Raw genomic sequence first — 26,461 nt, forward strand, 5'->3', positions numbered from 1 at the left:
ACTAAATTCAAGGGTCCGCCCTCCTCTAATGGGGAGAAAACAGTTACAGATCGAATACCTGCAGAATAAATAGCAATAGAATAAATATCAAAAGAATATTCGGTAGCTAAACAGAAATCAATTTGAGACAGAGAGGAGCGGGATGAATAAACCACCATTTTCTAGAGGCAAAAGGACAACTTGAACCAGACATTTTCCATAGCCAGAGATCACAGATTTAGAATGGAAGAGCTCCCAGTGAGAAGTTGAGATCTGGGACTTTTTATTTTTCCCCCATCACTGGGGATATTTGTATTTGAAAACAATTCATTTGAATTCAAATGAAACCAAATCATTAAACAGATGAAGCAACTAAGGTCAAGAGAGGTGAAGTAGTCTACCTAGGATGCCAGAGTTGTAAGGTGAGATTTGAACTCTGGTCTGCTTGACCGATTCTAGTATAGACATACTTCGGAGATATTGCAAGTTTAGTTCCAGAATACCACAAGAAAATCAATGCCACAGTAAAGCAAGTCACACAAATATTTTGGTTTTCCAGTGCATATCAAACTTAAGTTGATACTATACTGTAATCTATTTAGGGTACAATCACATTATGTCTAACAAAACAATTCATATATCTTAATTTTAAATTTTTGCTAAATTTTTAACTTTTGCTAAATTTAATTTTTGCTAAATTTTTAATTTTTAATTTTACTAAAAGTGCTAAACTTCATTTGAGCCTTCAGTAAGCTATAATATTTTTGCTGGTTGAGGGTCTGGCCTTGATGTAGATGGCTGCTGACTGATCCTGGTGGTGGCAGCTGAAGGCTGCAGTGACAGCATCTTAAAATAAGAAAGCAATTAGATTTGCCATATAGAGTAAAACTTCCTTTCACTTGACTCCTTCTAAGCCATTGGAGGGTAATTGATTGACCTAATTTCAATAGTGTTGTGTCTCAAGGAGTAGGAAGACCCAAGAAGATGGGGAGAAAAGGGAGAACAGCAAGTCTATGAACAGTCAGAACACAAGCAACATTGATCAATTCAACTTTGCCATCTTAAATGGGAACTCCAAAACCATTATAATTAGTATCATCCAAGATTCTGATCACAGATCAGTATAACATGCTAAGAAGGAAAAAATTTGAAATATTGTGAGAACTACCAAATTGTGACAGAGATATGATGCATCTACTGTTGGAAATACGGAGCCAATAGACTTGGTTTAAAGCAAGGTTACTATAGATCTTTAATTTGTTAAAAAAAAAAAAGCCATAATATCTGCAAAACACAGCAAAAAAATATATAATAAAATGAGCTCCATCTACTACTAAGGATTTATGTGACAGTATAACCATGGACAAATGGGTCATTTTAGGACAAATAGATTCATTAGGATGAAAGAAAAGTAATCAAATTCTTCTCTAATATCCTAGAGACAGAGAGACACAGATAGAGACAGAGAGAAACAGAGACAGAGAGATAGAGAGAAAGGAGATAGAGAGAAAGGAGATGGGGAGGGAGAGTGGGAGGGAAAGGAGCAGGGGAGTGAAGAGAGAAAGGGGGAAAGAGATAAAGAGAGACGGAGAAGGAAAGAGGAGAGGGAGAGGGGGGAAAGGAAGGGAAGAGGGGAAAAGAGTAACTGAAGAGATAGACAATAGAGAGAGATATGGGGAAGAAAAGGGGGAGAGAGAGGAGTGGGGAGGTACAGGGGGAAGGGAAGAGAATGGGGAAAGGAGAGAGGGAGGGGGAAAGGAAAGAGAGAGGGGGAGGGGGAGGGGGAGGGGGAAGGGAAGGGAGTGGGGGAAGAGGATAGAGAAAGAAAAAGAGAAAGAGAGATTCCAAGGTTTTTGTCCATAGTCAAGCTTCTAAAAGCCCAATATGTCGCCTTGAAGGAAGTAGAATTAAAAGGAAAAAAACCTATAGATTTTTTTCCTAATATTTCTCTTTGAGGAGCTATAAGTTGAGGAGAAAAGAAAAACAGCTTCCAAATAGGTCTGAGTCCCCAGGGCTTAAAAGTGATGAGGCTATGAACAGAAGTTAGGCATTATAAATAAATAAGGATCTGAACAACCACTGGAAAACCAAAATCTCTCATCTCTGCATCTTCTCCTTGTCCATCTCCATCCCAAGCTGCTCCCCTTTCTCCCCTCAGGCTCAGAGACTCTTGAGCATCCTCCAAGGCTCAGTTTAGGTGCTACCTCCTCCTCCTCCTGGCTACCTTTCCTGATGCCCTTAGTCATCCCTACTCTCTTCTGTGGAGGTAGCCAGTATTTTCTTACCTGGGTAGACATTCTCTCTATCCAGTATAATGGTCTTTGTGAGCAGAGTTTCTTTTTGTTGTTCTTTTTGTAACTCTGGCCCTTTACCCAGAGTAGGCCCTTAATCATTTCCAGGTGGACTACAATAGGCTGGATGATACACCTATCTCCTTCCTCTTGGGAGGAGCCTTTTTGAATTAGAGGTCCCTCTACAAAACCATCTCACAGAAGGAGGAAGTTAAGACACAAACCTTGGTTGTTTGGTTTAAACTTTCCTTCCTCTGATAATTGCTCTGGGTCAGGGTGTGTTACACTCCATAAACATCCAAGTTAATTCAAAGCCTGTACCTTCCTGGCTCTATCAGAGTCCCAATTTTCCACATGGCCAAGACTGAAGGGGGAAAAATGACCATGATGCCTGATAATGGAGCTCCCAACAAGATAATTCCCATAAAAACAATGTTCATGGCACTTTCATCCAACAAAGGAAACAAAATAAACAGAATAACCTATTGTCTCTCTTTCATCAATTGATTCAGGCACATCTTTAAAATTACATGTGTTAGAAAGAAAAGGAAAAGGAAAATTTTCTTATGACCTCTAAGGTCAACTCATAGTATCCTGCTTAGAGCTGGAATAGACCTCAGAGGAAGCTCTTCTAACCTTCTCATTTGCATTTGAGGATTCCTGGGCCCAGGATACTGAGAGCCAGTATTTCTGACTTTGTATTCTCAGCACATAATAGGTATTTTGTTGTTGCTGAGTTGTTTTCAGTCATGTCCAACTCTTTGTGACCCCAGATGGGTTTTCTTAGCAGAGATATTGGAGTGGTTTGCCAGTTCCTTCTCCAGTTCATTTTACAGATCAGGAAACTGAGGCAAAGAAAATGAAGTGACTTTCCTGGGGACATAGTTAGTAGTTATCCAAGTCCAGGTTTGAATTAAGACTCCAGCTGCTCCAATAGATGCTTAATAAATAAACTGACTGATTACTCATGGTTATGCTGGTTGTTTTAGAGATAGAATTTCTGACTCCTAAGCTAGTGCTTTCTGTACTGTATGATTGGGAATCATGCCCAGTCTTCCTGCTCTGCTGATGAGAAAACTGAAGTCAAGGGCTATCAACACACTGATAGTGGGTGACAAAGGACCAAGGTCTTGATCCCCAATCCAGTGTTCCCTCCACTAAATCACGCTGAAAAGAGCCAGGAAAAAAACAAAACAAAACAATCTCACCCCTCCTTGAAAATGCTTTCTCGTTGGATAGAGCACTGGCCCTGGAGTCAGGAGTACCTGAGTTCAAATTACCTAGCTGTGTGACCTTGGGCAAGCCACTTAACCCCATTGCCTTGCAAAAAAAAAAGAAAGAAAAAAATTTCTTCTACCTGGGCCATTTCTTCCCATTCAGCAAATATGCAATAAGAGCTTACTATGTACACATACTGTATGGGATGCTGAGGCAGTTAGACAGATCAAAATAGAATCCTTGCCTTCAATATCTCAGTCTAAAGGGAAAAACAGTACCTGGGTCCAGACAATCAACATGATAATATTATCATTACCTAAAAAGAACGTAAGTTGCTCTAAGATCAAATAAGGAGTTAATTTTCTTTTCTTTAATTCTTAACCTGGAATCCATGAATTTTGAATAGAGAAAGACAGAAAGAAAGAAAGAAAGAAAGAAAGAAAGAAAGAAAGAAAGAAAGAAAGAAAGATGATAGATAGCAGACAGATAAATAGAGAGGGATGGATGATAGATGACAGAAAAATATATCTATATTTCATATATATATATATATATATATATGTATATATATTGGCTACCTTGGTAATACTGCATATTTTATTTTGTGCATTTAAAAACACTATCTGAGAATGGTTCTGACAAGAATCTACTAAAGAACTCAGACTATCAAGAAACAGCCAATTATTCTATATTTGGAGAAGCTGTGCAGAGGTACCACATGACTATGGGGTGAGGTGAGGCAACTGAAAGTAGGACTCTGAAATTCTCCCCATCACACTAGGCCCCTGAAAATTCCAACTAAGGTTGCCCATTCAATCTTGCCATTGGAAGGTGGGGAAAGGGGGGGGCCACCCACCCCCCACTCCAAAAAAAAAGTTAAACTGGAGGTCCCTTGAGGGTAGGACCTTTCATTTTTGTTATTGTACCTCCAGTACCTAATATAATGTTGGACACATAGAAGGAGATGCCTAATAAATGCTTGTGGATGGAATTCCAAGCATATATTGGAAACCTAACATGCTTTCCAACTGAATGACTGAATTCTCTTCTCTGTCATCTCCTAAATTGTAACTTCCTGACACAAAGGTAAATTAAGGAAAATTTTAATGGGTCACCCTACCTCCAACATATTGACTTAATGCTTCTTTTGAAGCCTCAGGATCCCTTCATATTAGCCTTTCCTGCTAGAATAAAAGCTATTTTCATATTTGTTTGTTGTGCTATAACTGGTGCTTTCATGTTTATAATCCTCCCCACGCTCTTAAGATCATTGAGTATAAATTTGAAAAGATTGTATCTGCATTCTGAAATTCAATGCAATTAAAAACCAACAACAATATTTATTAATCACCAGGTATTCTGCTAGGGAGTGGGGATTAAATTGCAAAAAGGAAAAATGTCCCTGTCCTCAAGAAGTCTATGCTGTGCTACAATGAGAAGGGACTTGGAATGTTACACAAAATGAGTGGATGGGACTGGGAACCTATAGAAGGTTACCACCCACTGTGAGGGGAGTCTTGAAGGAGGGTAGAATGAATTCTAAGAGTAAGAGGAGAGAGAGAAATAGAGACAGAGAGACAGAGACAAACAGAGACAGAGTCAGAGAGACAGAGAAAGAGAGAAGTATTCCAGATATGGGAGAAAGCCTTATAAAGTAGACCATGGAAAACTGAACATAACATAACAATCACATGGTCTCATTAGAATGTTACCCAAAGGGCAAGGTATAGAAAGTCACCAATCCATCAATATATCTGAGCCGTTAGCCCACCCTTCTCTCTCTCTCCCTTCCATTCACATACACACACACACACACACACACACACACACACACACACACACACACACACCCCTCTTCAGACCCTCATGATCATCTACCTAGACTCCTTCATAGCTTCCCAGTTGGTCTCCTTTCCTCCAGCCTTTCCACTCCATTCTACCCTTTATATAGCTCTCAAAGTCAATACTCCTGAATATAGGTCTGACCATGTCACTTCTTGTTCAGAAAGGTTGTCAATGGCTTCCTATTGCCTCTAAGACAAATGATAAACTCTCTCTCTCCGGCCTCTGGTATTTCACAATCTGGCTACATTTCCAGGCTTCCAAACACTACTCCCTCTCATGTACTCAATCTGCAAATTCTCCGCATGTGCTACGCCATCTACCATCTTTGTAAAGGTTTTCTGCCGTGCCAGATATTTTCCCTCTTAGAAGCCAGGGCTTCTTTCAAGGCTCTGCTATTGAGTGTCTCTTCTTCCCAGTTATAAGTGCCCTCCTCTAACCCCTCCATAATACTGTGTCTTTACTATATATATATATATATATATATATATATATATATATATATATATATATATTTACTCTGTATTTATATATTCCCCCCAATAGAAAGAAAGCTCCTTGAGAAAAAAACTGTTTTTGTCCTTGCACACTCAACACCTAGCACAATGCCCAGAATTGGGGTAGGCACTTAATAAATGCTTATGGAATTGGAATGATCAGGGAAGATTGTGTTTGCTCCATATGGAATGAGTCCAAGTCACCATCATTTGAATGGAAGCAGGGAGGTTGGTGAGAGCCTCTGCTGATCTCCACATATCTCTACATGCAATCCAGCCACCATGGTTCAGAAGGAAAAGAAGATGAAACTGTGCTGAGATAATACTCAGGTTGTTGGAAAGCACCTACATTAGGGTTTAGGTTAGGAGTTACTGCAGGAAGGGAAATATTTGATGACTTTGTTCAGTGGTCATCAATAGAGTTACATCTTTACTGGCAGCTCTCTGACCAAATTAATTAAGAAGACGAAAAACAAAATACCAGTTACTCCATCTTACAGCAAATTGCAATCCTTGAAAAAATTCTCTGACTCATTTGTACTGATTTTCCAAGTAAAAATCAATGCAAAATTAAGGGAGGATTCAAACTGGACCTATACATATTTTCATAACATTGGCCATTCAAATTTACTTGGAAATCCTGTTGTGCACACTCATTTAGCTAAATGAGAAACCAGTGGGGGATTTTTAATTAGACTCAGAAATCAAGGCTCCAGTAGCAGCATTCTTTGTGATAACCAAAAATTGGAAACAAAATGTGTGCCCAACAATTGGGGAATGGCTGAATAAACTGTGGCTTAAGAATATAATTGATTATTTCTGTGTTATAAGAATGTCAAATAGGAAGAATTCAGGGAAATACAGGAAGACTCAAATGAAGTGATAAAGAATAAAATAAAGCAGAGTCCAAAGAACAATATGTCAAATGAGGATGAGGCAAATAAAGTCAATGATGGGAGACAGAATAACTCTGGAATATTATGATAGTCAATATTACTGCCATACTAGCAACATTTATGAACAAATCACTCATTTATCTTAGTAACAAAGAAATGAAAGATTGGGAAATGTACTTTGCAAGGAGGCTTGGGTGTATATATTGAAGAAAATTTATTTTATCAAAACAAAATGTATGACTCCCTCTCTCCACACACACACACACACACACACACACACACACACACACACACACACACTCATACGAGAGAGAAAGACAAACAGAGAGAAGAGAGAGATGGAGAGAGAGAGAGAGAGAGAGAGAGAGAGAGAGAGATGAGATTTAAGTTAATGCATACTTTTTTAAAAGATAGAAAAGAAGTTCAAATTTTGAGTGTTGGAGAATGTGCCCAAAAACAAATCTCATCAGAGCCAGGCCAAGAAGAATTGGTTCCAAGAAAGATCCACTGAATGCCATTGAAATTCATCATGAATAATCACGTCTTCCAGAACCTCAGATGTTCTAGGGGTGAAGAAAATCTTCAGAAGATGACAATAGTTTGTATTTCAGAAAACCATGAAGTTTCTGTGATCAATCTTCAGATTCCCCACCTGCCCTTTGCTGAGACTTCAACCTGAACAGCCCTTTGCCTTGGTCAACAAAATTGCAAACTTCTAATGCAAGCTGTGTAGGAAAATTAATTAAATTTTAGAAATAAATCTTCATAGGATGTTACATCTTAGTAGTAGGAAAAATTCAACAATCTGGTCCTCTAAGCACTTGCCCAGGGCCTAGACCATTGCCCTCCATATAGTAGGTTTTTAATAAATTCTAGCTGATGACTGAGCATTGTGGATATGTGGAAACATAGAAAACAGTACTTGCCCTCAAGGTGCTTACTTTTTCCCAATTTTAGGAGATTATATTAATACCAAACCAGGTGGGACATGGTTAGAGTGCTAGGCCTAGAGTCAGAAAGCCCTGAGTTCAGATTTGACACTTACTAGCTGTGTAATCTTGGACAAGTCATTTACCTCTCTTTGCCTCAATTTCTTCATCTTTAAAAAGAACTAGAGAAGGAAATGGTAAACCACTCCAGGAGCTCAGCCAAGAAAATCCCCCAAAGGGGCCATGGCGAGTCTGACACAACTGCACAAAAACAACGACAGCAGTGCTACCAACCAAAGGAAGAGATTCTCCATTCCAAACTCCTTCATTTTGGACTTGAGCAAAGAGGTTAAGTACTCAAGGTCACAAAGACAGTAAAGGTCAGTAGTAGAACCAGGCCGTTAGTAAATCACATCAAACTCTGAATTTCAGTTTCTTCATCTGGAAAAATGAGAGTACTTTACTAAACAATTTCTACACCCCTTCCAATTCTATGTTGATTCTAATGTCATAAATGGCAGTTTGGTTCCCAGCTAGGCCACAAAAACCCATAATAAGGCACCAATTACCTTAATTTATACTTTCCATTTCATTTGACCCATGTACAAACAATACCCTCTGGGGGCCTCCAACTTCCTCTCAGTTCTTCCCTTTCTTCCATCATGTGTCAGTAACATGACATATGCAAGCTTTCCTAAGTTGGCTGGAAATACAAGCACCATGTCTTTCATTGTCATGATAGAAAACTGGTTTCCACAGTGCACTGCCCGGGGAAAAGGCGGGAACACCAAGAATACATGGTCCCCCTTCCATATAAGTCATCCAGTATGAGGTAAGAAGGGGAAAACACCTCTGGAGGGCTCCCAGGGACCAAAGGACACTGGTGAAGTAAGAGTATATAGTATAACTTGGTAGGGTCAAAAACAGTCTAAATGTTTTTCCCTTTTCAGAGGATGATAGGAAAAATACTCTAAGGGAGGCACAGTAAATTGTGTCCTGATTTGGGGACTCATCCAAAGACCCTGGGTTCATATCCCATATCTTCTACTTCTTTGTGAGATTTGGGGCAAGATATCAGACCTCTCTAAGCTTCTTATCTTCATCTATAAACTGAAAGACCAAACAAAATTCCAGTATTAAATCTATAATCCTATAGATTTAATCCACCCAGACCATTTTCCCATCAGCAGCCTGGCTGTCTAGACCAAAAACCACACTCTAGAATTGACTCTTTGACCCTGTTCGAACTGAGGCACCAGAGGTCCAGATTTGTGGTTGTTTCACATCTTGGCCCAGCTTGGGCCATATTCTGCTTCGCCATCTCCAGTTGGTCTCTCAGGAAACTAAAAGACAGACAACGGAGAAAGCACCCATATTGTTTCTTGGATTTTTCTCCTGTACTTCAATAAACTTCTTAATGGGTCCATCGTGTCTATGCAAAAAAAAGCATGAGATCCCAGTTTAAAAGTAATCTTGTTTAAAAATCTACAATCTCTTTGTGGCAGCCATTACTCAAGTATTCAATGCCATTTCTAGGTGAAAATAAATACTTTATATAACCAGAAGGTAAAAGTGAGGCAGTGCCGGGCCTGGAGTCAGGGAGACTCATCTTCTTTGAGTTCAAATCCTGCTTCAGACACTTACTAGCTGTGTGACCCTGGACAAGTCCCTGTTTGCCTCAGTTTCCTCATCTGCAAAATGAGTTGGAGAAGGAAATGGCAAACCATGCTGGTCCCTTTGCCAAGAAAACCCCAAACTGGATCACAGAGTCAGACATAACTTAACAACAAACAATGTAATTACAGAAGGCTAGAGGAATTAAGAGTCTGGAAATAAGGTGTAGTCCAATTCTTATTTTGCAGATAAGGAAACCAAGGTTCAGTAAAAGTCAGCAGCTAAACTCAAATTTTATTCAGATTCTCTGGTTCCAAATTCAGAACTCCTCCCACTACATTAAGACTGCTTAATCAATAAGACTATAGTAAGTGCCCATGGTGAAACCCATTGTCTAGACCCTGTCCCTATCTACAAAGATTTCACAACCTACTTAAATACAAACATATATGAATAAATATGCTACATCTATCATCTGGTCACAAAGAAAGAATTTTGTCAAAAAATTTGTAAATAATAAAATAATTAAGATTAATTAACTCCTTGTTTTCCCTCTTCCCAGGGAATGAATAGATGTCTAAATAATGTATATAACACTACGGTGCAAAATTTCATGATACCAACAATATCCACATGTTTTAAGAAATGGGTGATCTGAAAATGAAACTACTCTTTCCTGTCAACTCCTCTACCCCCCAAAATTATCTGAAGAAGAAATAAACAAAAAAAAAATCTGCCATTTTGTCCTGGGTGGGGACAACCACAGTTTCCTCTACCTCAAAAAATTATTTGAACAAGAGATTCACAAAGAATCTACAATTTCATCATTGTAGGAATAAACACCATCAAGCAAATCAACCGTTCCATGATTTAACAGATAAAGTCCTAAGTAACTGCTAGCACAAAAATGAGATTAAATGACTGGTCCAGCTCAGGTTCTCTCAGTTTGGAAGTGTTAGAGGGGAAAAAGAAGAATCCAGATTTTTCCAACTCTGAGCCCAGAATTCTATGCACTGTGCTATTATATATAATATATGTGTATATAATATATTTACATATATTATATATAATACATATAATTATGTGATATATAATTATATAAATGCAATTTTAAAAAATCAATTCAACAAACATTTATTAAATCACATATTCCTGGCACTAAAAGTAGAAACTCTAAAACAAAACAGTCTCTGCCTACAAGGAGTTCAGATTGTTGGGGTGGAGAGAGATATGACATGAACAAAAACAAGTTACTATCCAAAGAAATTTGGAGAGAACACTAGCAAATGGGAGAAGAAAAAAAGGCATTGAAAATATTAAATATAAAGAAATTCAAAATGTTAATATCATTCTTTTTTTTTAAAAGTGAGACAAAGGGAGAAATGTCATAGTTCCATTTTCAGGTCTTCTTAATACAGTATCGGTCTCTGGCAAGGCTTCGGAGGCCATTCAGCAAAAGTGTATAACAGTGACACCATTCTTTGTTACTATGTCTTTCTTTTTCTAACGCACCCCCACCCCAACGCCATGATTCTTGGCCTTCTCTCAGGAATTTTACTGCTTTTTATAACTTCTGAATTTATTTCACTGAATCTTGTTATTTCTATTTCATCTAACTTCCTGCTCTCCATCTCACACCTTGCTTCTTTAGCAACACTTCCAACTGTGAATGTTGACATTTGTGAATTTCCTGGAACCTTCTAGGCTGTGAGAAATTCAAATCCTTCATTGTCCAATCAGATTCCTAACATTTCTTCTTCTTCAATCCCCCATCCAACATAAAGTTCTTGGACAGGTAGACTGGTCCCTTCCATATCTTCAAGGCATTCCAAGAGGAAAACAGAACTGAATACATCAGAACATCAGAATACATTCATTTCAATCACACAAGACAGGGAAGGAAATCATGGCTCACTCAATGGTCAAAAGACCATATCCACCCAATTCTTGTTTGTTCTCTATCTAAAGTACCACATTTAGAATACTGTGCCTCGGTTAAGAGGACAGAAGGAAGGGAAATTCAGTTTCCTGAAGATTTCTAGTGTCTTGGTTAATCCAAGGTTACCCAAATTCCCTAGTGCCATGCCAGATCCAAGTCTCTTTGCAAGGGAACTTGTTATTTATGTTTAATTGACTGTCTCTCATGCTTATTATCAGAATGACTTTAGGTGAGTTAGTCACTTAACCAGGGCCCTCAGTTGTAAAATGAAAATGTTGAACTGTGTAGACTCTAAGATTCTTTCTAGCTTGACATTTATGAGCTTCTGAAGAAAAGAAAGGGATCATGTCCATAGCACAATTTAGCTCTCTCATCAAATGATATGCCACCTGGTCCTGCAACAAACACTTTGGTCAACCCTCCCCAGAAAAAAATGAGTGATTTTAATGTTGGAAGAGATTTGTCTTAGAGACAATGACAGTGAAACCCAAATTGGGAGACTTTCCCGAAGCTGATGCTGCCAATAAATGACAGTCAGGAATAAAACCAGGTCCTGACTTCTCCCCTCCTCATCACCCCCACCCCAAGCTTTCTACACCTAGACTAACTGCTCAAATAATCAGTATTACAGATGGGCTGAAAGCTGGGGTGTGATCTTAGGCAAGGCAAGTGAAGTTTTGTGGGACTCTATTGTTCATCTTTGAACTAAGAATACTAGACTAGATAATCTGCGAGGTTTTTTTAGCTCTAAATGTATGATCTCATCAACTTTGCTTTTCTTTGATAGGAGAGGATCTGCCCTGCCTTCTCCAACCTCAAAGGAAATAGGAAATTGAACAACAGTCCATTCATTATCTGACCAGGATGCCTAGTGTAATGATAACTACAACTTTTTAAGAATAAGCTGATCCAAATCATAGGCAAATAATGCTGAAATCTCTAAGCCTGCCATGTTGGATTTCCTCATAATCCAAGTTTTCCCTAATGCTGGCCCACTAAAAGATTAAGCATGTTGGAGCCCTTGTGTTTTGGGTGTAGGAGAACAACAGAAAGATAGCCCTTGGATGTCTGTTTAAAAAGTTTTGCTAAATCTGGACCAAGGGTCTACTTAGCTGATTATTTTGTAGGCTAAGTGTTGGGATGTCAATAATGTCAGTGAAATCTGAGGGATTGAGCAAAGTTAATGAGAGGTCAACTCTACCAGTATGGTTCTTACAAAAGAACTTACTAAAGTGGTTCTTTAGAGGCAAGACATGAACTCTTGCTTCATACCTTCACTCTACCAACTCTACAAAAACCAAATCATACTTCCTGTGGGGTGGAGGAATTATTTTGTAATAAGTTCAAGAAATATTGAGCACTTGAAACGCAATGACAAAATTAGCAACTCCCACTCTTAAATATAGAAGGAGCATCATGTTTAGTCTGAAAAAAGTAGAAGTGTCCAAATGCAAGGTATTTTCATTATTAGATCTACTCAACCTAAGAAATTATAGAAAATTAGAGATAAACAACCATGAAATGGAAAGAGTCCTGGTCAGGAAGTCAAGAGACCTGAAATCTACTTGGGGATTTATAGACTAAGCATTTCTAAAATCCAGGAAGACTCTGAACCTTCCTCCTCCCCCAACCCCCTACCACTTCCTTACCTGCAGACTCAAACTATAGGATTCTTACCACCCACTGAAGTTGGATCTGAAGAGTCCCAGACTCAATCACAGGTTTAGAAGAGATACTGGAGGCTGTAATCCAACCAGTATCTGGCCAAGAATCTCTTTTTAAAATGGTTTTTAAAAGGTTAGGAAGAAGCCCAAAGGTCAAAGTTCAAGCTCTGCTCAATACTGTGAGACTTTGGACAAGTTGGTGAAATTAATTTAATTCAATCCAACTACAGAATGTGAAAAGAACTATGCTTGGGAATGTATAACATGGAAAAAGGGCAATGTTCCTTGCTCACAAATAGTGTACAATCCAACTGATGTGAATGGGATATAATATAAAGATTCAGAAATAGTTTAAGGCAGAATGGGACAGGAGACTGGAGAGAGAATCTTGGAAGGAAGGGCTTGGAGTGGAGTGGATTTCATGCAAGTAGTTGCATCTGAGTCAGGTCTAAAAGGAAGTGGAGCAGTAGAGGAAGAATTCTAGACAGGGGAAAAGGCATCGAAATCACCTTTAGTTCCTTTTACGTCTGAGCTCTAACACCTAAACTCCCTTAGATTTTCCCAGGAGTGAATACATCCTTTCCTCACAATAGACACATAGATTGACAGATGGATACAAATAAAAAATACTTCGAATTTGTATTTGTTTTTGCCCAGTTTCTATCCTCTCCTATTAGAAGGTAAGCTCCTTGAGGGCAAGAATTATTTCCATTACTTTTGTGTCCCCGGTACCCAGTATAGCCCCTTGCATAAAACAGATGTTTAAAACATCTAGGAATTAAGATAAACTTCTCAGTTTGACATTTAAAGCCCTTCACACGTTCTTTCCAATCTACCTTCGCAGCCTTATATAATACTCCCCGTCACACTCTCAACAATGAAGTCAACGTGGCCTCTTTGCTATTCCCCTCACACAATACTTCGTCTGCCATCTCTGGGCCTTAGCATAGGCTGTTTTCCATATATAAAGTCTTTCTCCTCTAACTCTAAGAATCCCTAGCAACCTTCAAAACCTAAGTCTTCTGGATTCCAGATCCACCATTCCTTCTCCGACATCATGTAGCTTTCTGATCGTGTGTCCTCACACAAACCATTTCCTTTCTCTGGGCTTCATCTATAAAAGTAAGGATTGGATGAAATGATTGCTAAGGTGACCTCTGCTTCTGAGCTTCACTTTTTAAATTATATGACTCAAACAATTCACTGACAACTCTCACATAGCGATTAACCTTTTTGGAAATGAATTCCTTCTTTAAAAAAAAAAAGTGTTACCCAAAAGAAAAGAGAAATCTGTCTGTTTTATAGTAATATTAAGATCATGACAAGGGACTGAGGGAGATAAAACAATCTGTAGTTCCTGGATCAATCATAGCTGGTGAATACACACACATACACACACACAGACACACACACACACACACTCTCTCTCTCTCTCTCTCTCTCTCTCTCTCTCTAAAAGATTAAAGAAAACATCAAAAGGGGAACAATAATTTAACCTTTATATAGTAATGAAGGACTCAAAGAAATCATTATACATTATACAAAACTGGCTAGATATTTTTTCAGAATCTGAGAAAAAAAAAAGATGCACCAACCTGAAAGGAATCTTTGGAAACCATCTAGTCTTGCCTGAAGAAACCTCTGCAGTTCCCCAGTAAGTAATGACCCTGCCTCTGCCTATTGACCCTCAGAGATGAGAAGGCATTACCTCCAAAAGAAAACAGTCCTTTCTTCTTTATCTTTGAAATTATATTAAACTATATATTAACTATATTTTCAGTCATATCTGATCCTCCGTGATCCCATTTGGGATTTTCTTGGCAAAGATACCAGAGTGTTTTGCCATTTCCTTCTCCAGCTTATTTTACAGATGAGGAAACTGAGGCAAAACATGGTGAAGTGATTTGCTCAGGGTCACACAGCTAGGAAATGTCTCAGGTCAGATTTAAACTCAGGAAGATGAGTCTTTCTGACTGCAGGTCTGGGGCTCTATCTGCCCTATTAACTCAATTCATGTGCTTGTCTTGGCATCACCTCCCAGATGGCGTGGGTCTTCTTCAAAAATGAAGGATAAGCATCATCATCATTATTATTAATCCAATGAATGGATACTTATTTTTTTTGTTTTCTTATCTCCCCAGTAGGCCATAAAAATGTATTTGACTTGAAAAAGTTTGTACATGACATGGCTAATATAGAAATGTGTTTTGCATGACTTCACATATATAATAGATACAAAGATTTCCTTCTCAAAGAGTAGGGGAAGATTAGAACGGAGGGAGATAATTTGAAACAAATTTTTAAAAAATGAATGTTACTATATTTACATGTCATTGGGAAATTTTGACAAAATAAATAAAAATATATTAGAAAGACAGAAAATAAAATTTTGTATATAGCCATGTATGTATGTATGTATCTTATTTGTGCTTAGGCATTCGCATGTGATCTCCTCCACCAAATGTGAGCTTTTTTGTCTCCCTGCCCAGAGTACCTGCCTGACACCCAAGAAGTGGGTGTTTAGCTTTTGATTATTCAAATTTTTCATTCCCAACCACACATCCCCCTCCCCCCACACCAAAAAATTTCATTTTTACTCATGTTATGTTTGGTTCTTTGGGTATTGTTTTGCTAAGACGTAAGCTCCTACAGGACCCAGACTGGTTTTGTCTCTGTATCCCAATATCTTACACACAATAGGACCACATCTTAGGAGCAGGATCATTTCAACCCCTGCATTTAACAGATAAAGAAACAAGGCCCAGAGAGGCTGACTAGTCCAAGATCATAGGAGTAGAGAGTGCAGGGTGAGGAGGCCGGGTTTGAGAAGAGACACTTTCCAGAGTCAGCTTTCTTTTCACTATACTGCTAAGATGTCAGTTTGGAAGGGGCTAGAAAGCATGAATCTTTCACCAACCCTTATGAAAAAGCTATCACCATGTTTTTATTAGGATTTAGATAAAAGATTGCAGGTCTTCAGAGGTTAACTTATTGTCCAGGCTCATATACCTAGCAAGTCTTACTGAATCCAAATCTAACTGTTCTCACTACAGCATACCACCTCTCACTTTATAAATGCTTTCTAAGTATAACATATATATGTATATAAAACATATATGTGTTTTGCATATATACATATATATAAAACATATAAACATACTTATAGATATAATAGCTATTATATAAATACCTATAAATATTGACATTCATTACTAATACTAAAATACTAAATACTAAAACTACTAGTTAAAAAGATAAAAACGCAAATGACATCTGTAGTGCCGTGTAATTCAATTTCCAAAAGCCTGTAGTTACCAAACTGCCAGCAGCCACTCCAAATATAACAAATAATTGCAAGAGTTAACTCTTAAGATATGAGTTACTTATCAAATGGGGGAAAAAAATCAACATAAAACTCTGGATATCTTAAAATAAATACCTGAGGCTTCATGAGCAGTATACACATTTGAATATCTCCCAGTTCCAATTTGATAAAAGTTCTACTTAGTTCCCATCCAGAGAGAGACATCTTTCCAATTCTCATTACCCTCAATTAAGACACAAGGACTATAAATAAAATATTTAGATTACCCCCCCCAAGAAAGGGTCAAAACTTCCCCTTTATGACAGCAACAAGAAAGACTTTCATCCACTCTCTTATTCCCCACTACAATAACTATTTGCTTCCTTACCTTTTATCTTCAACTCCTGACCTATTCACAGCAAAGATTCTCTGTCTCATCTCGACCCAGACCCACGATCTTCCAATTTTTCCTATTCCTCCAGGTCATTAACCATTGCTCCATCTGTTCTAGGTTAGATATCAAAGTCTGTTGTTTCAACATTAGCTTCATCACCCCCTTGAAAATACTAGCCTTCCAATTTCAATGCCCAACACTAGATACTAATGTCCAATTCCTCCATCCCAGTTCCTAGGTTCCATAGCCCCAAAAGGGAGTTAACTGAGGACAGAATCGAGGAATCATACTGACTTTTTTGATGTTCAATCATTTTCAGTTATGTCTGACTTCATAACCCCCCTTTGGGATTTTCTCAGCAAAGATGCTAAGATGGTTTGCCATTTTCTTCTCTAGTTCATTTTACAGATGAGGAAATTAAACATGGTGAGGTGATTTGCCCAGGATCACACAGCTGGCAAGTGTCTGAGGCCAGGATTCAACTGAGGAAGAGTTTTCCTAATTCCAAATCTTGTACATGTGTCATTGAACCCTACGCTCTTCTCTCAATGTATGTTTGCCCCATAATCCTAAACCTTGTGCTTTCATGACTTTTATTATCACCTCAATGTTGATGATCCCCTTAATAAGTAGCTTCAGTCCTGGTCTCTCTGCTAATCTCAGCATCCCTTCCTGCCATACTTGCACACAGTTGACTGGCAATATTTCTTCTCAGATGTCATACCATCAACTCTACCTCAATAGGTCTAAAAAAGAGCCCTTCATCTCCCATTCTGCCCTTCCTCCTAAACTTCTCTATGGCTCTTCATGGCACCATCATTTCCCCAATCATTCTGGTTCATAAGATCAGTCATCTTTGGATCCTCCAATATCCTACCATTAGCTCCCATTCTGCTTCTGCTTCCTCAACAACACTTGTACTCAACCTCTCCTTTCTACTTTCACTCTCACAAATTAAAAGAACAGTGAGAATAGCAGGAAATTTGAGAACAAGTAAGGCCTGGAGGGGGTCATGAGCATTTCCACCATGCCAGCAGAAATGTAGGGGCTCCCTGATCGTGTTTGAGACTGGCTCTCACGATATTACTCATTTCCCTCCCAGCTGTGTTTCTGATTTTCTGTCCTTAGCTCCCATGACTCGGCTGCCTTCTCATCTGGGAACTTCTTCTTACCATACGCTTGTTGAATTCTTTTCAGGGTCTCCATTCAGGGGATGAATCCAGTCCAGTCATGCTTCATCCCTCCCATGGCTTTGTTTCTGACTCTTAGCCTTCATAACATCATACCTGTCCCCCTCCACCCCATCCTAGGTAATCTCTCCCCTCCTAGTCCCTTTTCAGTTCTCTCTTATATGTCTTTTTCCTTTAGAATGTCAGCTCCTTGGGGGCAAGGGCTGTCATTTTTTTTTTTTGTATTTGTGTCTGTACTACTTAGCACAGTGGAAGCTTAACATTGCTTTTCAATGCCTTATAAATTCATTTATCTATTCTCTGTAGTAGGCTACAATACATAGGAGATACTAGGTATCAATGATTCAAAGACAAAAAGCAAAGCTGACCCTGGAGAGTCTATTCTACTGGAGACTTGTAGAGAACGTTTAGAAAGGGATGAAGAATAGAAAGAAGACACAAGTAGGACCCCAGTGCAACAGAGCATTAGGCTGCATGAGAGGTTGGACCTTCCTTCTGTTGGTTCCTTCTCTTCTGCACATCCCCAGAGTCCTTTGTCCTAAAGCATAAGAAAAAGCTGAGATCTGAAGCCCCCAGAAGACCAAAGACATTGACAGGGATGACTCTGCTTTCTGAGCTGGAAGAGATCTTAGCTGCCCACTACTCCAACTCCCTCATTTTTACAATCATGAACACTGAGGTAGAGTGGTTATGTGATTTGCCCAAAGTCATACAGGCTGCAAAAGACAGAGGCAGATTTAAACTAGGGTCCTTCAACACTAGATATGTTGTGTTATTCCATTATATACTTATCAACACTGGGCCAGTGAAAACCACATTTAATTACAATTTGCACTGAACTCTTCCTCATAGTACGTCAGTTGTGACAGTCAGAGGTCATAGGACCTTGACACCACTCAAGTCTAGTCCCTTATTACCTAACACTTGGGCTTTTTCAGTCTTCCTTCTGACTTCACTGTCTTCCCCTTCACATTTTCCCAACACATAACACTTTACCAATTGCATTAGCTAAGCTACTTAATCTGTTTCCACATTTGTAAACCTCCACAATTCCACTTTGTATGGCTTAAAACCCCACTAGTTAGCTTCAATAATTGCTAATTATTGCCATATTTTACCAGAATTCAATGGCTCTGGACAAATGATCTCATCTAAGTGAATTCCCAGTGAGTTTTATTTTCCTTTTTAAAAAAATAAATTTATTTATATTCCCAATGTTAAAATTTCCTCTACTGATACTGATCATCAAATCCTTGACCTTAAAGGATTGCATAGAGTACTCAAAGGTCATGTGATTCATACTGCAGAAAGGGTGAATTAAACCCAACTGTTCCTGATTATAAGACCTGACTTTCTATTCCCTATATACACTGCCTCTAATTATTGGGTTAACTTTCCCAAATCATTGCTTTGACAAAACTGTATTTCTGATTAAAAAAAAACTGCTATTCTATCTTCACCCTATAATCTGACTAGCCTATTCCATATTTTTCCTTTTTTATTTGCCTGATTCTCCAATTAAACTGGTCTGCTTACCATCCCCCAAAAAATGATGAATAGTTTTCCCACTACATGCCTTAAATTCTATTTTCCCCATTCTGAAAGACTCATTCCAATTGTTTGCCTATAGAAATTGTCTATTGAAATACTATCAAGGTATAGCTCTAATCCCACATCCTCCAAGATGGTTTTCATATCACTCCATCCATGGTAATCTCTTCTTCTCTCGCAATGTGTATTATTCGTACTGTCCATAATGTATGATAGTCTTACTATCCATACCATCCATAGGCTAGGGGTAAAGATGACTTGTGATTTCATTGGAAGAGCGGGAGTTCTTAGTGAGCAACTCTCTCCACCCATGTGGATTAATACCTTCTCTACAACTCCCACAGCACCCTAGGTCAATTAATCACTACATGGGTTCAGAGTATACTTCCATTTAGTGTGGGACTTGAACCCAAGTCTACCATGCATCCAGTATATAACATCAACTCTCTTAGGGCTAAACGTACACTGCTTTGTAGTCATCTGGAGGCCACCCCACTAGAGGCCAAGTACTGTGGCATATTTGGCTATCTTCCCCACAGTGCTCTGCCCAGGATCTTGCACAACTGATGTTCAAAAGAATTTTGCTAAATGATAAGCAAAAAAAAGAAACTTTAGTCATTTGCCTCACCACAAACTATGTAAGATCATTGGTGTTTCCCAAGCTAAAATTCTCTAGTTGCAGAATCTTAAGGAAGAAAACAGACTGCTAATATCATATGGAAGTTTCTGATGTGTATGCTGGCTCCCTATTGCAAAAATAAATCAGAACAAGCATTGATCACATAAAGACACAAACATGGTTTACACCCAAGAATATTCACTTAAATTAATAAAGGAATCAAAAAAAAAAAGCAGAGCCTCTCCTACATGTCCCCTCTTTATGTTTTAGCTTTGGGAAAATTCTGCATTCACAACTTAAGAAAGGATTCAAGAAAGAAGAACATGATAGAATGATAAGATCAGCTATGAGATCTCATGCTTGCTTTTCCCTTCCTCTCACAAAAAAAGGTTAAAAAGGATGAGTTTGATCAAAACTGAAATTAGAGTTTCAGAGAATCTAGAAATAAGGAGCTTAAAACTGAGTCCATCCTTTCAGTTTTCAATATTCACTCAACTATATTTCGGAAGGATTAAAAATAACAGGACTATTCATGTGAACTTCAGTTTTTGTCCAAGAAGGTAAATAATAATCATTAACAACAATCAATAGCAAGGCTTTTTAACAGAATCAAAACCTGTCTTCCAAAGGTCCAAACTTTCCACACATTTAGCATCTTACCATTTTTTTCCCTCAAAATGTGGCTGGTGGGGCAAATGGACGCATTCTTTAAAAACTGGATTTACACATTCATCTGAGATCAGTGTATAACATGGCACCAATGTAAAGACTAACAGAATGCCTTCTGTGGGGGCTGGGGGGAGTAAGAATGGGGGAAAATTTGTAAAACTCAAAATAAATAAAATCTTTCTTAAAAAAAAAACTGGGTTTAGAGTTCAAGGACCTGGGTTTAAATCACCTGTTACTTTTTATCTATAAATCTTTGGGTGAGCCATTCCATTCAATTCAATTGAACAAATACTGGAATATATAAAAAAAAAATCTGAAAAGGAGTTGTTCTCAGGAAGCTGCTGTTTCACTGGTGAAAGGAAGTGGGGAGGAGGAAAGAGCATGGGAAGGAGAGATGGTAACATGAAATTCAGATGGGCTTCATAAGCCAAACAGAAATAGATATTTCATTGCATAGGCAATAGAGCCCATGAAGTTTGTTGAGCAAGGAAATTGCAGCATCTGTCTGCAGGATTGGTATCTGTCTGGAGGATGAGGCAGAAAGAGACTGAAAACAAGGAGTTCAAAAAGGACACTGTTGTTATAGTCCAAGAGAGGTCTTCAAAGTCATGCACCAGAGGGCCTAGTAAGGGGAGCAGGTCAAGAGTCTTAATTCTTCTGAGACTTAATATCCTTATCTATAAAATTACCGGCTCCAAGGTCTCTTTTAGTTTTAAATCTATGTTCCCAGTATGCAAATACTTCTGACCCTATTAAATAGGACAAATGACTTTTCAAGATCTTCCAGAAAACTCTATCTGACCATTCTCAAATGTGACAGACAGTCCTACATCTTTCCCTCTTCAGGTGAGGAGGTAGTGCCTCCTATGTCTAAGAACTAATTGAGCAAGAGATGGGGAAGGTAAGCACTTTACAAATATCATCTCTTTTGATCTTCAAAATAACCTTTAAGAGAGGTGCCATTAGGGGTGGCCAGGTGGCGTAATGGATAAAGCACCGGCCCTGGAGTCAGGAATACCTGAGTTCAAATCCAGCCTCAGACACTTAATAATTACCTAGCTGTGTGGCCTTGGGCAAGCCACTTAACCCCATTTGCCTTGCAAAAACCTAAAAAAAAAAGAGAGAGGTGCCATTAGTATTCCCATTTTACAGCTGGGGAAACTGAGGTAAACAGTCTTCAAGTCTTCTGGACTCTTGGTCACAGTACTGTATCCATGTGCCACCTGACACAAAACAGATGTGGCAGAGAAAACTGAAGAATAGGCATCTCACAGAAGCATAGTAAGGTCCATTAGAAAGGACCCTTGAATAAGGAATAGAAGGATCCTGAGAGAGAGAAGCACATGGAGAATCAGTGGAGAATGGTGATAGTTACTAGGCAAAGATCCAGGAAGATTTAGGTATAACTAAAAAAGAAATTCATTTTTATTTTTTTAGTTTTTGCTAGGCAATGGGTTTAAGTGGCTTGCCCAAGGCCACACAGCTAGGTAATTATTAAGTGTCTGAGGCTGGATTTGAACTCACGTATTCCTGACTCCAGGGCCGGTGCTCTATCCACTGTGCCACTTGGCCACCCCCTAACTAAAAATTTCTAAACAACCTCTCGTTACCCTGTGATTTCCTTACAGGTCCTGGTAAAAATAGCAATTAATGTTTATATAATGCTAGAAAAGTTTGCAAAATGTTTTACAAACATCATCTCATTCAATCTGCAAAATTACCTACAAAATGCTATGACCTATTTTATCACCATTTTCAGATAAGGAAGCCCAAAACTCACAGGTTAAGCCCATGATCATATAGCTAGTAAGTCTAAGAGGCAGAATTACAACCAAGAGCTTGTGGTGGCATTCCATCCACTCAGCTATATTAGATGAATAGAAGTTTCTTGAAGGCTAGGATTTTGGGGGGGAGGAGCTCTTTTTTCCCTTTCTCATCCCCATCAATTAACAACTCTAATATTCCCTTATTTTATCACTGAGATCCAGGCAGTAGGGAAAGGTTCAACAAAGCTTCTCAGCAGTCCGGCAGCCTCTTAAACCAGTTTCAAGGCTTTTGAGATTCTTTTTTCAAGTCATCATCCTAAGGAATGAGCAGCTAAGCCAATGGCTATGGAATCACTCAATGACACTTGAAGCAATGGCCTCAAGTACTTAGGTATAAGGGTGGCAAAGAACTATACAGATCACTGAGTCTCAATCTGAGATCCAGACTGCCCAAGGTCAACCCAACTGGTACAAAATGAGCTCTCCATTCACAACATAACCTGAAGGTGTGGAGTCAAGAGGCAGCTAGAGCATGGCTGCTAAGTCTAGAGAATCAGAGACAGCTGATCTGAGGTCTTTCCTCAAAATGGAGGACCTCAAAATGGCTCTCAGTGTCATCATTTATAAAATGAGAAGGTAGAAATGAATCCTTTTCTTATTTAAGATTACAGTCCTCTGCCACCAACATGTGCAAAGGCATCATGGATAATATGTTTGCACCAACTGTATATTATGATACTTTATTTGGGTAGTGCCTTGATAGAATGTGATGTTCCATGACACATGGTCATATCCATTGAAGAAACCATAGGAGATCACTGAAAATACCAAGTACTTCCCAAATAAGAGTACCATCTCGTCTTCCTCTCTAATCCAAGCTCATAGTGGATCTATCATGCCAACCTGGTGGATGTTTTGCCTTTCAAGGCTGCTAGTCATGAAGAAGGGTGTACACAGTTTCAATTTTAATCCCTTACCTTGATTGGGTCTTTGAAGCTACCTGAGCTAACCTATTTTAGAACAACTGCTCTCTTGCAGTTCCATGAACTTGCCTCTTATCCCAATGGTCATGCTTATTTTCTACTCTTATTTGATTTTTTGTCCTCTCATTTCTCCCTATCTCTCTGCCTCCTTTCCCTTCAGGCCATTCCATTCATTAGGTTTTCATCTCCCTTTGATCTTCCCTTATTGAAACTAAGCCAATGGTTCAAAATGCAAGGCTTCATCAGATGTCTCAAGAATTCTTGCACGTGATCAAAATTAAGCATATGAAGCCAAGGATGGGCTCCTCCATCCATGCCCTTGGCTAGTTCCTCTCTACTCTCTGCAGCAGCCCAGAAGTCAATAAAAGCACCAAAAGTATTAGTTCTATGTTTACAGCCGGAATCTCAGCCCATTAATACTAGAAAAAGGGAGAACTCAATTTAATGCATTTGACTTCAGAAACTGTCTAGCATGTACAGTCCATTACCATCATGTCTGCTAATTACCGTACAGTGCAGCACATTGCATCTATAATAGAAAAATGAATTCAAGCTTGGCAGGAGAGACTGGAGAGAGGAAATTGGACTGATGATGACAATCAGAGCTGCAGAATTTCATTTTCAGAACCCAGCCTCTACCCCACCCTATTACTGGAATCCCATTTAGTGATTGTATGCTTGTTTTGAGCAGTCTAAGGGAGAGGGAGACCACAAGAACCTTTCCAGTACCACTAACACCGATCAATATATTAGAGGCTAGAAATGTTTCCCAGTGGACACCTGTCAGAAAGGGCTAGGGCGGGAAGCCTTTCCTTTTGACCCCAGAAGACTATTCTTATTCTCAGTCTGATTCTCCTGCTTTTTACCATGGGGATGATTCAGCATTCTCCCAAAACTCATTGTCCTTTGAAGCTAAGAAAGGACATTAACTTTTCTTTCTGCTCCAGTATCAGTATCAGCAAAGAAAAGCTCTAGTGGGTTTTTGATTTAAAAACTTCTTCCACCATTTACTACAGGGTAAACACCTACATTTTTCTGTTCTCCCTGAGTTTCCTTCGATGCAAAATGAGGATGCCCTCTAAGGTCCAGTCTAACTCCAAGTCTATGATCCTACAATCTGTTGTGTGTCTCTCTCTCTCTGCAGCCTGGCCTAGGGCTTGACACATTCCTCAGATGAATCATCCAATTTGTTGCCCCTGTGTATGGGGAAAGATTCTGGGATCCTTCTCTAAGGTCACTCAAAATTCAAGAGCTTTGGGATGAATTTTGGTTTATGAGAGCACCCCTTAAAAAACCAAAATCGGGGTGGCTAGGTGGTGCAGTGGATAAAGCATGGGCCCTGGAGTCATGAGTACCTGGGTTCAAATCCGGTCTCAGACACTTAGTAATTATCTAGCTGTGTGACCTTGGGCAAGCCACTTAACCCCATTTGCCTTGCAAAACCCTAAAAAAAAAATTAAAAAAAAACCCAAAATCTTTTTTTCTGCTAATCAAAGACTCAGAGGATGATAGCTTTAGAACCAGGAGGAATGACAGAGTTGAGAACATCTGAGAAGCTACAATTGTGGAAAAGAAATAGTATCTGGACTTGGTCACCATCATCATCCTCATTAGATTCATAAGTTTCCAACCCTACTGAGAGATATTCCAATGTCTCATCAAAATGTGGAGATGACCCTTGGTTCTAGAAGACAATAAAAGTAATGTGTGTGTGTGTGGGAGGGGGACAGCTAGGTGCTGCAGTGGATAGAGCACCAGGCCTGGAGGACCTGAGTTCAAATCCAGCCTCAGACACTTAATAATTATCTAGCTGTGTGACCTTGGGCAAGTCACTTAACCTCATTGCCTTGAAAAAACCAAAAACAAAACAAAAAATAAAAGTAATGTGGGGACCAGGGGCTCAAATCTGTTTTCACACTAAAATAGATACTCCTTCTACCCAAGTAATCCTGCTTCTTCTATGGAATGTGGTATAAGAAATGAAGGATCATCCAGGATAGGCAGAACTTGAACCCAGATCTTCCTGTCTCAGAGACCAGCACTCTGAATTTTCATAGTATTAATAAGTCACAGCTATATCACAATTTATATCCATGATTTCATTTGAGTCACTGAAGATGAAAACCTTCATTCATATCCAGCTGCAGAAAATTACTAGCTGTGTGACCCTAGGAAAGTCATTTTACCTATGTCTGCCTCAGTTTCCTCATCAGTAAATTGGATAAAATGATAGCACCTATCTCCCAGGTTTGTTGTGAAGCTCAAAGGCTTGTAAAACCCTTAACACATCACCTTACCTACTGTAAATATTAAACATGTTAGCCCTTATCATGAACATTTATTACTATGATCATTATTATTATCTGAATACTGAAAAATAAATATTATGGCCATATTACAGATGACGAAACTGAGGGTCCTAGAAGTTATGACCTGTCCACAGTCACACAGCCAGCAGGTGTCAGAAGGGAAGTTTGAACCAGTTCTCCTGACTCCAAATATAGCACCTGTTCCAGGATATCCAACAGCCTCCAATAGAAATGGGGAATCATCTCCTTTTGGGAAGTTTTCACTGACGCTCATCCTCTGCTTTTGTTCATTTATAAGAATGCCAACTTTCCCTCTTCCTGCCCCATCTCCTTCTCTGTCCTTTGCCCCCAAGATAATAGTAGCTAATCTTGATGTAGTCTTCAAATAGTTCCAAATAGCTTGAACCCCATAGCTGCATTCAGTCCTCACCACAACCTTGTGATCTGTGAATGACATAACAAACATGCCCATTTCTCAGATGAATCACAGATTCTGAGAATTCTGACACCCAAACAGCCAGCTGGTCTAGCTCATACAAGAAAAGGATGCTCTGCCCTGTGGTCATCCAGTCTCTGAACCAAGACCTCCAAGGAAGGTGAGCCCAGCCCTTCCCAGAGCAGCCCGTTAATAAGCTTCTTCTGTTCATCAGATCCAACAAGGCCTCTTGGCAACTTCTCATTAGTTTCTGAGGCCAAAAAGGAAAAAAAAAACCAAATCCCTCTTTCCCATGACAGTCCTTCAAATACCTGAAAATAGCTATTCTGCCTCTTCCCTAAATCCTCTCTTCTTTTCCTTCAAGGGAACTT

At 39.0% G+C, this 26,461-nt stretch overlaps 1 protein-coding gene across 5 annotated transcripts in view; it reads right to left on the reverse strand.

The window, feature by feature from the left end:
* The window catches only part of TNIK (TRAF2 and NCK interacting kinase), a 397,128-nt gene that overhangs the window by 343,509 nt on the left and 27,158 nt on the right, over positions 1-26,461 (reverse strand). For 2 of the 5 annotated variants that reach the window (XM_074190921.1, XM_074190920.1), the window contains exon 1: positions 2,265-2,549. The exons of 1 other annotated variant lie outside the window; for it this stretch is intronic. In XM_074190921.1, coding sequence (XP_074047022.1) covers positions 2,265-2,372 — 108 coding nt within the window. In that variant the 5' untranslated portion in view covers positions 2,373-2,549. Of the gene's footprint in view, positions 1-2,264; positions 2,551-26,461 lie in introns of those variants that run through there. 2 more of the 5 variants (XM_074190919.1, XM_074190922.1) reach the window with 2 other exon arrangements.

This window comes from Macrotis lagotis, chromosome 6 (genome assembly GCF_037893015.1).
Source record: "Macrotis lagotis isolate mMagLag1 chromosome 6, bilby.v1.9.chrom.fasta, whole genome shotgun sequence".
NCBI lineage: Eukaryota > Metazoa > Chordata > Mammalia > Peramelemorphia > Peramelidae > Macrotis > Macrotis lagotis.